This window comes from Piliocolobus tephrosceles, chromosome 14, assembly GCF_002776525.5.
Source record: "Piliocolobus tephrosceles isolate RC106 chromosome 14, ASM277652v3, whole genome shotgun sequence".
Lineage (NCBI taxonomy): Eukaryota > Metazoa > Chordata > Mammalia > Primates > Cercopithecidae > Piliocolobus > Piliocolobus tephrosceles.
In genome coordinates, this window is record NC_045447.1 from 63,089,624 (window position 1) to 63,105,402 (window position 15,779).

At 38.9% G+C, this 15,779-nt stretch overlaps 1 protein-coding gene across 2 annotated transcripts in view; it reads left to right on the forward strand.

The window, feature by feature from the left end:
* BNC2 (basonuclin 2) overlaps positions 1–15,779 on the forward strand; it is a 457,144-nt gene that overhangs the window by 34,591 nt on the left and 406,774 nt on the right. For both annotated transcript variants that reach the window (XM_023197170.2, XM_023197169.2), the window contains exon 2: positions 4,900–5,009. In XM_023197170.2, the coding sequence (XP_023052938.1) occupies positions 4,965–5,009 (45 nt within the window). In that variant the 5' untranslated portion in view covers positions 4,900–4,964. The remainder of the gene's footprint in view (positions 1–4,899; positions 5,010–15,779) is intronic.

The following is a 15,779-nucleotide window of genomic DNA, read 5'->3' on the forward strand; positions in this document are numbered from 1 at the left end:
TATTCTAACATATGTTGAACCAGGTGTGTAAGTTGAATACCTTTTAGACATGTAGTTGTCACTGTTAATATAAGTGGCCTGCTATCACTCAATGCTGTGGACAGCCCAAGGGCCTTTTCTAAATCTTTTATAAGCAGGAAGTGAAGTTTAATTTGCATATATATTTTTCTTTCTTTTTTTTTTTTGAGGTTCTTCCACCAAAAACTGAAAAAAAAAGTATTATTAGATCATTTTTACTTTATTGGATTTGTTAGTCCCAGTCTTTGTAGCAATTTCACTTTAAAATTAGTGATTAGCAGAGTGTCCTCTTTTCATTTCTGATGACTTTGTGTGGTGAGGAGGGTTCACTTAGAACCTGGGACAAATTAGGGTTGATTGAGTAGGGTCGAACTTAGTAAGAATTAAGGAGACATTAAATATATTCTTGAACTGGGTTTTCTAGGATTTTTTTTTTTTTTTTTTCCTGGAAGGAAGAGCTGGGCCAAAGTTTTAAAAATCAAGACAAACTAGAGATTTCTTCACGTTCATGGCCATATTATTGTTTGGGATTCTATTTAATTTTCATATATCCCTTATGTTTCTAAGAATATGTTTCTGATGGTCTACTTTATATATGCATTCATTAGACTCCAGCTACAGTAATAATTGATTATACCTTTAAAAAATGACCTCTGATTCTTCATTTAAATCAGAACAAATTGTTTTTGAAAGCAGCGCCATGAGAATACCTTGAATGACCATAGACTTGGCCCACAAAGGAAAGGAAATTATGAAGAGGAGGAAGCCGTTGGTCCTTCCAGATCCTAATCTGGGAACCATTAGCAGGACCGTCTTGCTGTGAGGCACATTCATAGCGTGAGAGGCAATTTCTAAAACTGCTAAAATCAATCCCTGTAGGCTTTGAGAGATTAAACTCACTACCTCGTGTTATAACCAGATGAAAATAATTATGTACTGCAGCCTGCTGAGTGGGGTGAAATAGATTTCTAGTGCCAGGATTCTTAACTAGGTGGGATGGGTGCTGTGTTTTACTGAAGACTCCCTGCAGTTGAAAGATTTATCCTATTAGAGCAAGTCTCAAACTGGTAAGCTTGGGAAAAAACAGTTCAACTTTAGACACCAAGTCTTGTAAAACCTCTTTAACTTAAATCTGTTTTTCTTGGCAAGAGAGTTAAACCTCATATTTAAAATAGGATACCAGAACTGTGCCTTGCACACACTAGTTTTCTGCTAGATAGATATTAAGTACACATTTTTTTTTCCTCTGAAATGGAGTCTTGCTCTGTTGCCTAGGCTGGAGTGCAGTGGCGCTATCTCTGCTCACTGCAACCTCTGCCTCCCAGGTTCAAGAGATTCTCCTTGCCTCAGTCTCCCGAGTAGCTGGGACTAACAGGCATGTGCCACCATGCCCGGCTAATTTTTTTGTATTTTTAGTAGAGACAGGGTTTCACCATATTGGTCAGGCTGGCCTCAAACTCCTGACCTCAAATGGTCTGCCTGCCTTGGCCTCCCAAAGTGCTGGGATTACAGGCATGAGCCACCACGCCCAGCCAAGTACACAATTTTTATAACCACAAATGCAGTGAGGTTTCCTTCTGCATCAAATAAGCATAATAATGGTACCTAACTCAGGGGGTTGTGGTGGTGAGAATTAGGTGAGTTTACTACATGTAAAATGATTATAAATTTACTTAACAAAGAAAAATCAACACTATTGATTGAAAATCAGTCAGTTAAAATATTAAACTATTTTGACATGCAGAAAAGACAAATAATGTTTGCTATTATATGAAGTTGCTGTTGCTAACATCTCATCCATATGAATTGTTTCTCCATTTGTGTGGAAGGACAGTGTTGATATTTGCACAACACTCTGTAACTCAGTTCTTCTTTTGAACAATTGGTGATACTAGAGGAATGAAGCCACTATAAGTAAATGAAACTCAGTGACTAGACTTCTCTTAAGTACCCACGGATATCCATGACCGACTGGATCCCAGTGAATGCTGAATTCTATGAAAGAATAGTAACTAATCATATGTTAATAATTCTACAAAGAATTATTAACATCTCACTTGGAAAAAAAAGCAAAACTAATACTCAGAGATGGTAGAATCTATTTTCATACTGCACTGTCTCTTAATCCAGTTATTTAAAAACTCTTCGTTGAGTGCTTACTATATATAGGACAGACATTATACTGGACCCTGGGGATGCAGTGATAGAGAAAAAAGACTAAAAATCCCTTACTTGTATGGAGTTCACAAATGGGTGAGGAGACCAGTATTATTAGATAATAAGGCAAAAATGTAAAATGTTAACTGTGGAAGGCAAACAGTGGCTTCAAGATGTTTGTCTCCTGAGTTCTCTAAGGAAGTAGCATTGTTCTTTCTACAGTGACTGGGCATAGAGAAGATAGTGGATTTGCCTGCGGTCAGGCAGCTGCTAGTAGCAAGGTCTGACTTAGAGTCTGACTCTAAGCCTGGTGCATTTTTTGCTTTTCTGTAACTGTCACTCATTGCAACCAACACAGGGAAAGGAGGAGTACTAAGTGGCTACAGTTTGAAAAGTATTGATCTGTTTTTGGAGTGTTTGAAATAAATGAACATTGACCCCAACAAGTGGATTTGGGGTTCACTTCCAAAAATCTATAACATTGAATTTTTTATTAGTATAGTTAAGAGTAGAAATTAGGCCGGGCGTGGTGGCTAAAGCCTGTAATCCCAGCACTTTGGGAGGCTGAGACGGGTGGATCACGAGGTCAGGAGATCGAGACCATCCTAGCTAACACGGTGAAACCCCATCTCTACTAAAAAATACAGAAAAACTGGCTGGGCGAGGTGGCGGGTACCTGTAGTCCCAGCTACCTGGGAGGCTGAGGCCGGAGAATGGCGTAAACCCGGGAGGCGGCGCTTGCAATGAGCTGAGATCCGGCCACTGCACTCCAGCCTGGGTGACAGAGTGAGACTCCATCTCAAAAAAAAAGAGTAAAAATTAAATACTGCAAATATCAGAATTGTTTTGCCTTAAGGGATTTTTTTTTTTTAAACTGGCCAGTGATGGTCAAAGTTTTTTTGAGCTTTGAGACCAGTCTTCATTTTCCAGATAGAATATTACTCAGAATCCAAAAATATAAAGCAGTGACCACCAAATGCAGATTGTGGGGTCAGAGAAGATTTCTCTGAAGGGTTGTTTGAGCTGAGATCTGAAGGATGGAGAGAAATTAACTAGGTTGTCTGAGGGTAAGGTAGAGGGTGCTGAGTATTGCAAAAGGACTGAAGGCCTGAGATTAGAGAGTGCTTACTTGGGACGTTGGAGGTGTGGACAGGCCATTGTAAGTGGTTCCGAGAGAACATAGTAGAATAAGGCTGGTGAGCTGGTATCAGGCTATGGAGGGAAGGAAGGGGGTAGGAGGCCATGTGAAGGACCAGAGTTACTATTCTAAATGAAATGAGGAAGTTTTAAGCAGGGTTTGAGTTCACATGATTTTCTTGAAGGGCTTACTTAGTCAACCATCATTGCCTTTGGAGTGGTCTTCCTTCTGGAGTCAGGGACACCATTTGTCATAAGTGCAGTAGTAATAATTCCTTATGGTAAGTGGCCAAATAACCAGCAGTTCCCAGCATATCAGGCCCCCATAATGGGCCTACAAGGATGATAACACTTGAGAAACATCAGAGAGAAAAAAAATTGCTCTTTGCCCTTAGTGAACTAAAGATAAAGGAACCATAAAGGAATATAGTCAACCATTACTGCTCTGAGGCTAATGACCTCGAAGCTCTTGGCTTCCCAAGCTAGTTTTTTTCTCATCCTTCTTGGGATTTCATTGCTTGAGAGCAACTGTTCCAGGAAATGGAAAAAGAATGGAGTTCAGACTCAAAGTGGGTCTTTACTTTTTGACGATCCTGGTAAAATGCTTATAGGGACAGAAGGTTGAAATTGTCAAGAAGAGTGTTTTTGGATTTGTTTGTTAATCTTGGTCCTCTTTGAAGGCAGAGTGCTTATAAGAGAAGATCTTATCATCTGGTGAATAGGTCAGTTGTCACTTGGGAGGAGGAAGTGAAATTGGTGGTGGCAAGAGAAGGATGGATTTGTAGGAAGCATATCACTTTCCTGAGGGTTTTGTTCTAATTCTTCTCCAGATATAAATAAACATGACATTGGGCGAATTGATTTACTTCTGTCAGACTGATTCCTAGACTGTAATAAGAAGGAATTTGGGCAGGGTGGGGTGGCGTACACCTGTAATCCCATCACTTTGGGAGGCCAAGGCAGGTGGATCACAAGGTCAAGAGATTGAGACCATCCTGGCCAACATGGTGAAACCTCGTCTCTACTAAAAATACAAAAATTAGCTAGGTATGGTGGTGCATGTCTGTAGTCCCAGCTACTCGGGAGGCTGAGGCAGAATTGCTTGAACCTGGTGGGTAGGGGTTGCAGTGAGCTGAGATTGCGCCACTGCACTCCAGCCTGGTAACAGAGTGAGACTTCATCTCAAAAAAAAAAAAAAAAAAAGAAGAAGGAATTTGGATTCAGGGACTTCTCTCAGGTTTTGTTCAGCTCTTCCCACTTTGTTCTCCTTCCTACCTCTAAATGCTGTATGGAAAATATGTATTTTGGGAATTAATGTGCTGTATGTTTTGTCTTGAGGATTTCACAGATCCTTGAGAGAATATTCTGTGTCTAGTATAGAACTTGGGTTAGGATTCATTGATTCACTTGTTTTACAGTCAGGACATGAGTAGGGTGGAGGTCTTCAGAAATTAATGTCATCTGTTGCCTACATTGATGACATTATAGTAAGCAGATCAAATGTTATAGCTATGTTCTTGAAAGGAGCTCTTCTAGGCCTCTAAAGCTGGGCAGAACATATTGTGTTCTCTGTGTTCTGTTTCATAGATTGCCTGGTTTTCTCTGGAATTTTGTGTTTCTTCATGGCTTCTTTTCCCTTGATAACATGACACATGGCCGATGACCTCAAAAAACCTTCTAGATTTTCTCTTCTACTGGTATTTAACTACATGTAATAGTTTCATATTTTTCCTTTGAAGACTACCTTGTAATTTTAATAAGGGCTCATGAATGAAACCTACTAAATGGACAGTTGAAATATCCTACATCCAGGAAGCTGCATTGCAGTATTTTACTCATAGCCAGCTGGAATTCTAATAATAGATTGGTTTGCTGATTGTCCTATTAGTTTTTGTTTTGTTTTGCTTGAGGATTCAACTTTTCTGGATTTCTTTAACTTAATAGTTAAGGCTAGTCTATAAAGTATAGATAAGGTAAAAGAATTGTGGGTAAACTCTCCAAAGTTTCCTAAATCTTGCTTGGTGGGAGTGCAAATCTAATAGCCCATGCATGTTACAACCATTGCCATTATTTGCTCAGTGGAGTAAAACAGAAAAGCATTAGGGAGAGTCTCTGTGGAGCTTGATGCAACTGGTGTGACACTGTCTAAGAAAAGTTGGTGGTTTGAGGAACCATAACCCAGGAGCACTTAACTGAGTTTTTAAAACACACAGTAGATTAAGGGCAAAAGTGTGTTGAGTTCAACCACCAAATCTGTTCATATGGGTATCTTATAACTCCTGGAACTTGAATACTCCCTAAGTTTACTCCAGGTTTAATTTCATTCTAACCTTGTGATGCTGTTAATAACCAACATTGCCCCACCCCTCAAAAAGCCCAAAAAACAAACAAGAAAACCTCTCACTGAAAAACCATTATTTTGAATTTGACATGAGAACCAATGCATTAATTGCCATTTTTCTCTTAAAAGTTAACTGCAAGTTCTGTGTAAGAAATTGTAAATAGATAAGTAAGTGTCACACAAATGAATACAGATATATTCCAGTTCTTTGAATATACATGAACTGTTTGCTTATTGGTTGAATGCCAAGACCAAGGTGAATGAAAATGGTCATCGAAGCTCATCCATCTTTTAGACATTTGGCACTTCATTGTACAAATGTGCACATTGATAATTTTGGCTTAAATGCTTGGCATTTTGTTTGGAAATCTGTCAGCCCCTTTGAAGTCTTTTAATTTGGGAGTGGGGGTAGATTAGACTGGAGTAATAATAAAGTAGGCTCTGCAAATAATTGCAAATACACAGATAATTTCTTTTTTATAGGTTGCCAACAGATTTTATAAATTGGAACTTGACATTGATTATTTTAGGTTGTCTAACTTGTCAAGAAGTACAGTTTCTGTTACAAGGAAATAATGACGTTTTCGTTCAGAGGATGAAACATTTTCCACGACCATGAATCTGTTACTGGCTTCATTCAGCCAGCTGCCAGTGGAATCCAATTTCTAGAAGTCAGAAGCAGTGCCATTCACCCTTGCTGTTTTTTCATTCCTCAAATTTTAAGTCTTTCAGCCTCCAAGAATCCTTAGGGTCTTCCTCTGCCAGGTTAAATGTGTGAATTACAGAGTAAAGAGTAAGTTGAAGATTTGTTCCATTTCCTGCTCTCAAATAATTTTCATGGTTTTCTTTTTTCCTTTGGTGATCTACTTTCAGAATCTAAGACACTAAATTAGTTTTATCAAAGGAAGAAAATGTACTTAGATACTTAGAAATGGAAACAAGATTTGTAAGTTGGCAGTCACCTTGAATGAAAATACAGTTGGCCTTCTGTATCCACAGGTTCTGCACCCGCAGATTCAACCAACTGTGAATCAAAAATAATGCGAAAAATATCCAGAAAATGTTACACTGTTGCTGATGTTTCAGTATAGAATCTTTTCTTGTCCTTATTGCCTCAACAGTATAGTATATCAAATATTTACATAGCATTTACATTGTATTAAACTTTAGTAATCTAGGGATGATTTCAAGTATAAGAGGATGTAAGTGCTGCACCAATTTTTAAGGGATTTGAGCATTTGAAGATTTTGGTATCCTCAGAGGGACCTGGAACCAATCCCTACCACCCTGATACTGAGGGACAACTGCACTAGGTGAATACTGCCTTGCCTTAGCCAAGGTGATAACTGTGTATATTAGAGAGATAATTACCTTCCAATGCAGTTTTGTTTTTTGTTTATACCATGTTGGAAAACGGTTAGATATTTTATTGAAATATGATTATGTGGAGTTTTTGAAAGAAAATATGGAATATGTTGTTTGAAAAGCTTTTCACATAGATTCTAAATTTCTCAACAAACCTTTTAGGCTTTTCACAGATAACAAGCATTTATAGCAGAAATGTAGTGAATATTCTTATACGTATTCTGTAAAACTTAAGTCCCATTCTACAAATGATTGGAGTAGAAATAGGCATTAAAATGTGGTGTATTCATGCACAAGTAGGTGGTTTGTGTGCTATAGTGTGAATATACTGTTTCTTATTTTCTTTGGGGGGTATTTTTGTTCCCCTGGGGAAATAAACTTCCCATTTATTTTTCTTAAGTATTTTTAAGCTTGGTTACTTATTTTTTTAAGTAATCCCTGCCACTGTTTATATGTAGAACCCAAGTAGCATTTGTAGTTGAATCTTGTACATTAAAAATATTTTGATCAGCAAATATTTAACAAGTGCCTACTGTGCGTTAAGATGTTTGTAGAATTGCTGTTTTGTTTGTGAATGTCAGCACTGGGCATAGATCTAAATCCTCCTCTTTGCAAACACCCCTGAGAATAGGAACTAAGGTGAGAATGTGTTTTGGCCTATATCGTGTTTTCTAGTCATTTCTATGTATTTTATTAGAAAAATATTTTTAAAAAATGTTTTGGGTTAGGGAACCAACCCGCTTGTCCAACTTGTGAAAGTCTGCGGAACAACACCACCATCAAAAAAGACAACATACTCGGATCAGGAATGTAATCACCCAGTCACCTAATAAAAAGAGTGCTTGAGTATGCATATGGAGCAAAAGAGCAAAACCATTCATTTGGTAAAGGGTGAGTAGGGGCCAGGAGACAGCGACAGAATGCTTTAAAAACATGTTGCCATTCATATTTAAGAAGAAAGCGTTCTGAGCCCGCTCCTCTCTTCTACCCTTCCTCAGCATTCGTGTTGTAGTTTGCTCCCAAATGCTCACAAGTCCGCGCCAGACGGAAATTCGCAGAGGCCGCTGCAGTCCCGCAGAGGCCACTCAGGGGAGGGACGCGGGCGGAACAGTCGCGCTCAGTCCTCCCAGGCCGCCCCAGGCCCCCCCAGGCCCCAGGTCCTCTGGTGCCTCGTGCTGGCTCCTGGCTCGCCTCCCTTCTGCTCTGTCCAGCCCACCCCGCCGCCCCCCTGCTCACACATGCGGCCCCTCCCCCCCGCCCCAGCCTCTGGAGTCGCTTCGAGGCCATCTAGTCATACGCTGTCCATCAGATGTGTTTACTTTTTTCCTGACAGCCGACACATCTGGAGCACATATTCAGGTTATTCCAGTGCCACTAGACACATTCCACAAGATCATTTCAGCGGTTGTTATGGCGATCTTCCTCCCTCCAGTGATTTTCAAGTTGCATGACAGAAATAGCTGGAGCTAACCAGGGGGACAAAAGTCAACGGGATCAGGAAGGGCTTCTTTCACAGAATGAACTAATTAGTGACCCTGCTTTCTTCACAGGGCAATGAGCATATGGTTTAATAAAGTGAGTCTGTGACACTTTTTTTTTCTCTGTAGGCAAAGCTGTCACTGGCTGAAAACTTCCCTGTTTTTACTGGTGGGACCGTAGTCTGCTGTCTTTCAACAGAGTTTACTTCACAAGTAGAAAATGTTTGCTCCTGAGAGTTAAGCTTCAGAACGTATTCTTGGCTTCATACTACCTAACTATAGCAGGTCCTGTAACTTAAAGAGACAGTATTAATTTTATATTCATTTCATGGGAAGGATTTATGCTTACTCAAGACTAAGCATTTTCATTTAGGATTTTTAAGTATTATGAATTGATACCTGAAAGTTCAGGTAAATGGAATTTGTTGTTTGCTGTGGTTTTTCTATAAAATATAATCGATATTTCTCGCTGGAGTAACAAATTTATTTGAACCTGTGATTTTTTTTTATTGGGCACAGTTATAGAATATTTTGGTATTAAAAGATTTGATTAAGCTACTCCATTTTTATCACATTTTAAGTAGCATGCAGATGTCAGGTTATGTCTGTCAATTTTTTTCCTGATGTACTTTTTACATTTTGTGTAGGATTTTGTATGATTTTATAGTGTGAATATATCATTGCAGACATGACAATTTAGACCTGAGATCATTTAGTGGTAGTAGTAGTAATACTGCTTAGCAGCTTGTAATAGATATATAAGGCAATTCTGTAAAGCACTGCCATCTTGGATTACTTTATAAAGAATACAAACATGTCTCAATAAATGTTTTTTGGATTAATGGACATATCATATGGATTCAACCTAAATACATGTTGCCATTAATCACGAGTCTGAGATGTATAAATTATAGGGGCTCATTTTCTTCTTTTTTGATTTTGTATTCCTGTACTCTAATTCAGTCTTGAAAAATGTAGCCAGCTATACATATTTCACACTTCTCCCCATATGTACCATGATACTCTTTTATACACGTGTACACATAGAATCTCTTAACCTCCTTTTCTTGATCTTTCACCAATACTCACAAATTCCCCTCCTTTGCACACACCCCATTTTTAGGTTTAGACCCAATGCACTTAAGTCGCCATGAACAACAGAGTTTATAGTTTTCCTTTTTGATCAAATTACTCATGTATTGACTGAGTTCTCCGGATTCTAGGAATATGACAATGAGTGACAAGTAGGAGAGTCAGAGCTGGACTCTCCCAAGCAATTGTCTTAATCTTTCTCTATCAGTACAATACCTCTTTCCTCCACGTCTCAGTCAAATTCCTGTTCAGTGGGTCCCACTGAGGCTGGTCACAGCTGCTGTGGAGTACCTGCTCTTAGGAAGACTAGAAGAACACTGAAAGGTCACATAATTACATGTGAATTTAATTCACAGAGACCTGCTTGTCACTTTTCCTTGCGTTTCTCCTAGTTACACATTATTAACTGTGGTGCCTTTTAGGGCCTCAATTACTTGGGCAAATATGTATCGTGCAGAGACTGAGCTCAAGTTAGAATGCTGAGAGTGTTTGTAAAATTATGTTTTCCTCTCCAGATGTAACTTTAAAGTAATTAAACCTAATGCAATGTAAGCATTATAGTCTGTTGTGGTAGCTATCTCCAAGTCTAATGGGTAACATCTCTTAAATCATAGCACTTAATGCCGGTTATCTGGGAACTGAAATAAACCAAAAAAGTTACATACATTAACCTTTGGTTTTTCTGCATCAGGTGAAGTGGATAGCTTGTCCCTTTATCAAAATCTGTCATTTGTATTATTTGGAATTTTGATAGCATTTAGAAATTTTTTTTCTTATTTAGATAGCTCTGTGTATCCATCCATCCATCCATCCATCCATCCATCCATCCATCCATCATTTCTTCTGTCTTTAGGCTATTTTGCATAGTTTGTTGCCCTGGATTTGGAGACTTGATCCAGAATAGAGCTATTGTCCACTTGGGTTATTGGGGGTTTCCCTTTCTAAGTAGATGATCAAAATCCATGGTGAAAACATGCTTGCCCTCCATAAAGGGCTACTTGTTTACTGTATTTCAGTCATTTTTCTGCCAAAAATAGAAAAGAATCTCAAGTTTAAAATTTTCTTTTGCATTTATTATACCCAAGAATATGGCAAGCAGCTTAATTTAATCAAGCAGCAAGAGTGCCAGACAGTTTTCCTGCGTGTGATAGCTAAATAAATAGTGGACCTCCGTATGGCAGTGATAATCGCAACTTAGAGGGTTTTCTCAGTTGTGAAATGTTTGTGTTAAGGATGACTTTTTTGTTGTTTTTGTTACAGTCTGACAGCTGAAGATGCTTTTAAAACCTTCTAGTCACTTAGAGCAGAGCTATACGGCACAGGCTTGGTGGTTCTAAAAGGCAGGTCCTATCCATCACAGAAACAGCAAGTCTCTGGGTTATGGGGGAAGATTGAGGGGTGGGGGAGTGAAGTAAGGAGAAAGGGGGGCTGCTGTGTCCAGTTTACATTTGTCACCAGTGACTAGCTTTTAAAAAATGTATTAGCTGTGCATGCTGGTAAGTAAGATCCAGCTGCAGGGGATTATGGCTTTGAGTGGGTCGGGGAGCTTGGAATGCATTCAGTTCCATCAGGGGATTTGTGTCCCTCGTCATCAGCCTTAACATTGCTAACACAGTAAAGATTAGGAACAGACCAGTGTCACCTGCCCTGAACTTTGAAAACCCTGGAACCATTAAACAAAGGGGGGTGCTAGTTTAGAAAGTGTCCCTTCTCTCTGTCCAAAGTGTTTGTCAGATGACACATGCAAAAAAAAAAAAAAAAAAAAAAAACATTTTCACAGTTTACTGAACTTGTCACAATCGTAATTTCTAATGAAAAACACCTTCCACAAATAACTTTCAGTTAATGAACATTTTTGTGAGGTGATTTCCAAATCAAAATGCAGAGTCAGTAGTAAGGAGGGAATGTTTCTGAGCTTTAATCTCACTCCATAGGAGAAAAAGATTTTGCTTGGTTTGGGTGACCCTCCCCTCCTCCTCCTCCCCAGGAAGAAAGTTAAGAGAACACCACAAAGGTTTACTTTTTTCAGGGATTTTGAAATTCAGCCTACATGCCAGCAAGCAGTTTAGAGGCAGGAAGTCTTTTCTAGTAGTGCAGTCATGAACTGGTAAACTAGAAGCATCTGTAAAAATTTAGAGGGAATATCAGCTTTCTCAAAGCTCCAGCCCAAGTGTAATGAGGTGCAAATGATAGCACTGCATAACCCTTCCCCACCCCAATTGTGGAATGAGATATTGAGACAAAAATAAAGAGGAGAATAGGGATTTCAGAACTCTACTGTACTGAAATAAAATTTTTCAGATGAAATGGCTTTTGAGTGACTAAGGATAGCCCCAACTTTGACGGTTGATGAGTAGCAAATAAATGATTTTCAGCTCAGCATCTCTAGGTACCATCTTGGAAAAGTGGTTGCTTTTGGGGTGTCAGTGCATAAATGACATACCTACTCATTCGGCTGAGTAAATTAATGAGAATTTTTAGTATAAAGTAAACTTTCACTGATTTGTATCTTTGGCAGGCACCTCTCTCTTTACAAAAAGAAAAAAAGGGGGGGCGGGGTAAGAAAAAAGATGTGATTTGTTTGAAGGAACACATCTGGGGTGTGATCTGCTATATCTTAACACCAGATGGCAGGTTTAGGCTGACAACTAAACCCAGTTTAGCCTGGTCAAACCGTATCTTCGTTTGTCCTTATCCTCCTTCCCTCCCGTACAATCTATGCACAGGAAGTAGAACAATTATTTGCACTCCAGGCTAACAGTCCTCTTGTATCTGTGGCTTTGGGTTCTCTTTCACTGTGCCTCTGCTGTTTATAGACAAGTTTGGCTTCCCTTGGCAACACCTGAAACAGGTTCCCTCTGTGGCTCATCGTTTTTTTCAGAGGTATGTTTTGTCGAGGCAGAGGTGTGGTGCCTTTAGGTGGCTGGTGCTTGTCATGACAGGCATGGCATTAGCTGGGCCGAGCAGTGACTAGAAGTGACAGCATTGGTTTGAGGTGCCGGGGGGCCTCTCAGTCATCACTCCTGCTGGAGCATTGAGAATATGAAAGCACCTCAGAGCACCACTGCTTATTAAGGAGATAACAGTTAGGGAGAACAGGGCCAGGAGGTGACTGAGGACAGGCAGGTGCCTTTCCCTCCCTTTATTTTCTTGTAGTAGATTTTACTTGAAAGAGTGTCATATATGTGGCCTTTAGAAAGAAGGAATATAAACAAGCTGTGTCCAGGGCCTCAAAAGAAGGGACCTTTGAATTTCCAGAACTTTCAAGTCTTTTAATTTCTGCCCTTAGACTTAACAGTTTCTTTGTGCGTTGTGTCATAAAATGACCAAACATTAAAAAACCAACCAAAAAAACCCCTTCAACACTTCAGGGAAAAGAGTCAGTAAATAGTATATTTTCCTCCTCACTGTCGTTAGACACATTACCTCCTCAATGATAGTGGTAGCAGTCACAGCCTATTTTTATTACTGATTCTCAAAGGACCAGTGTCAGAAGTTTCTTATCACCCCTAACCATTGGGTTCCTTTGTAGATTTTCCAGGAATTAGTTTTAGATTCTCACTACTGATTAATGGACATATGTGTAATCTATGCAAAGAGCTACAAAACGCATTCAATTAATCCATTCTACAAACTAAGATTAATTATAATTGTCTGTAGGCATCTTATAAGGTCACAATTCTAATATAATTTGATAGGAGCTGTTAGGGATTTGAATGAAATTTCAAAATCACCTTCACAGAGAAGGAAAAAGACCTTTAGAACAAGTCAGTGAATGTTTTTATTGGGCAGAGCTTGAAGATACTTCCTGAGATTTCTCTTCTTTCATAGTTCAGCTTTCTGGGTAGTCAAAGATCACCTGTTTAAAAAAAGAAATAACTCCTGGATACCAAATATTACTATAGTTATCAACATCAAGGCAATCAGAATTTTTCTGAGTAGATTTTAAATTGTTTTTGTCAAGTTACACATTTCAGTTGTAATTCTTTTTTTTTTTTTTTTGAAACAGGATCTCTCTCTGTTGCCCAGACTAGAGTGCAGTGGTGTGATCTCAGCTCACTGCAACCTCTGCCCCGTGGGCTCAAGTGATCCTCCTATCTCAGCCTCCCAGGTAGCTAGGAACACAGGCATATGCCACCACACCTGGCTAAGTTTTAATTTTTTTTTTTTTTTTTTTTTTGTAGAGACAGGATCTCGCTATGTGACTCAGGCTGGCCTTGAACTCCTGAGCTCAAGCGATCCTCCCACTTTGGCCTCCCAAAGTGCATGAGCCACTGTGCTTGGCCTGGCAGGTGTAAGTCTTACATGTCACTATAGAACTATTTTATATATAATGTTTGACATGCAAACTTTTCTACTTGGTATTTTAGAAAAAGAATTTGTTGGTTAGAAAATCACTGAAGAGAGTTTAGTAAGAGTACTGTTTGCTTTTTAATGAACTATTTACTATGGTTCTTGTAAATAAAACAAAGCACCTTAGTTAATTCTATTCAGGAAACTTAGCTCAGTTTCCTAATATGAAGAAGAATGATTTGATAGCTTGGATATGTAGAGGCCTAATATGGTTTCAATCATTGTGTGGAGGAGGACATTACATTGATGAGACAAAACCATCTTCTAGGTTCTTGAAACTACTTGACCAATTACAGTAATTTGAAGAGGGGCACTTCCTAAATAATACTAAGTTCAATTCATAGTATGAACTTTTGAGTTCAAGACTTCTGTAATTTTTCTTGGCTTAAAAAAAATTCAAATTTATAGAATAGTAATGATGTTGGAATGTTTGATTAGATTTTAGTGTTCCACATAGTTGACTATAATAATTTCTGAACCACAATAGTCAGTTTCAGCTAGAATATTTCCATTTATTCAACACCATGTTAATCTTTGCTTACTTGTCACAGCTTTTTTTAAAAAAAATCTGATGTGAATTTGCTTTATTGCATTTGACACGTTTGGGCAAATGACAACAACTTTGGTGTTTTAAAAATGTTCCAATTCCAGAAATCAGCCTTCAGATAAGCTTCAGGCAGTTTCCCAGTAAGTTCTTAATGGATTGCCGTCTTTCTGCCCATCTCTCTTTTAAATTTTTTCCTTAAAGGCCATAATGGGGGAAACTAACTAGTTCTCTCTAGATGGCTATACTAACCCTACTTTAAATACCACTGAGAATTTAAAAGGCTGTGTTTTTGCATCTAGGCTCACTTGGATTTGAATAACTGATCTCTGACCGTGGGCAAGTCTCTTAACTTCTGTTTCTTGGTTTCTTCTATTTACAAAGAAAGATAGGCCTATTTTAGCTATGTATTAGGGTAATAGGTGGTAATGTTAGAATACAGAGTCTAATATGAAGCCTAATATATAGTAGAGGAGGGTACAATACTTGATAATTACTGCTGTTATAACCTCCTTCCCACAACCTCCGCCTCCCAGGCTCAAGCGATTCTCCTGCCTCAGCTTCCTAAGTAGCTGGGATTATAGGTGCATGCCACCACGCCTGGCTAATTTTTGTATTTTTAGTAGAGATGGGGTTTCACCATGTTGGCCAGGCTGGTCTCGAATTCCTGGCCGCAAGTGATCCACCTGCCTTGGCCTCCCAAAGTTCTGGGATTACAGCGTGCCTGCCTTGGCCTCCCAAAGTTCTGGAATTACACCGCGCCTGGCCTGCTTGAATCCTTTTAAGCTATCATTGCCCTAGTTAGGGGTTTTCCCATTGCTGTTTGATTTTCAGATTCATCAATTGAATACTACCCCACTGTAAGCTTTTAGTGTTTTTTTTTTCCCTGTATACACTTGGCCCATTTCAAGTTGAACAGTTATTTGTCAACTTCAAAAAAGACCACTTGTATACATAACATGATCTGTATTTGTGAGAAATATTTTTCCTCTAGGACCAAATTATTAGTAACTTTACTGAGTCTTAACATGCAGATATCATCAGTGTGGAATAAAATATAACATGCTCTGAGAGTAACAAGCTTCCCACTTGGGAAGTACCTTGATGGCTTTTCATGAGAGAAAGGCATAGTTATTTAAGCCTGGTTGTGCAGCTGAATAAACCTATCATTTGAATCTTGGTTCTTCTGCTTCCTAGCAATATAACCTTGGACAAAACCTTTTACTTTTTTGGACCTAATTATTGCCTTTTTTTTTTTTTTTTTTTTTGAGACAGTCTCACTCTGTCGCTCAGG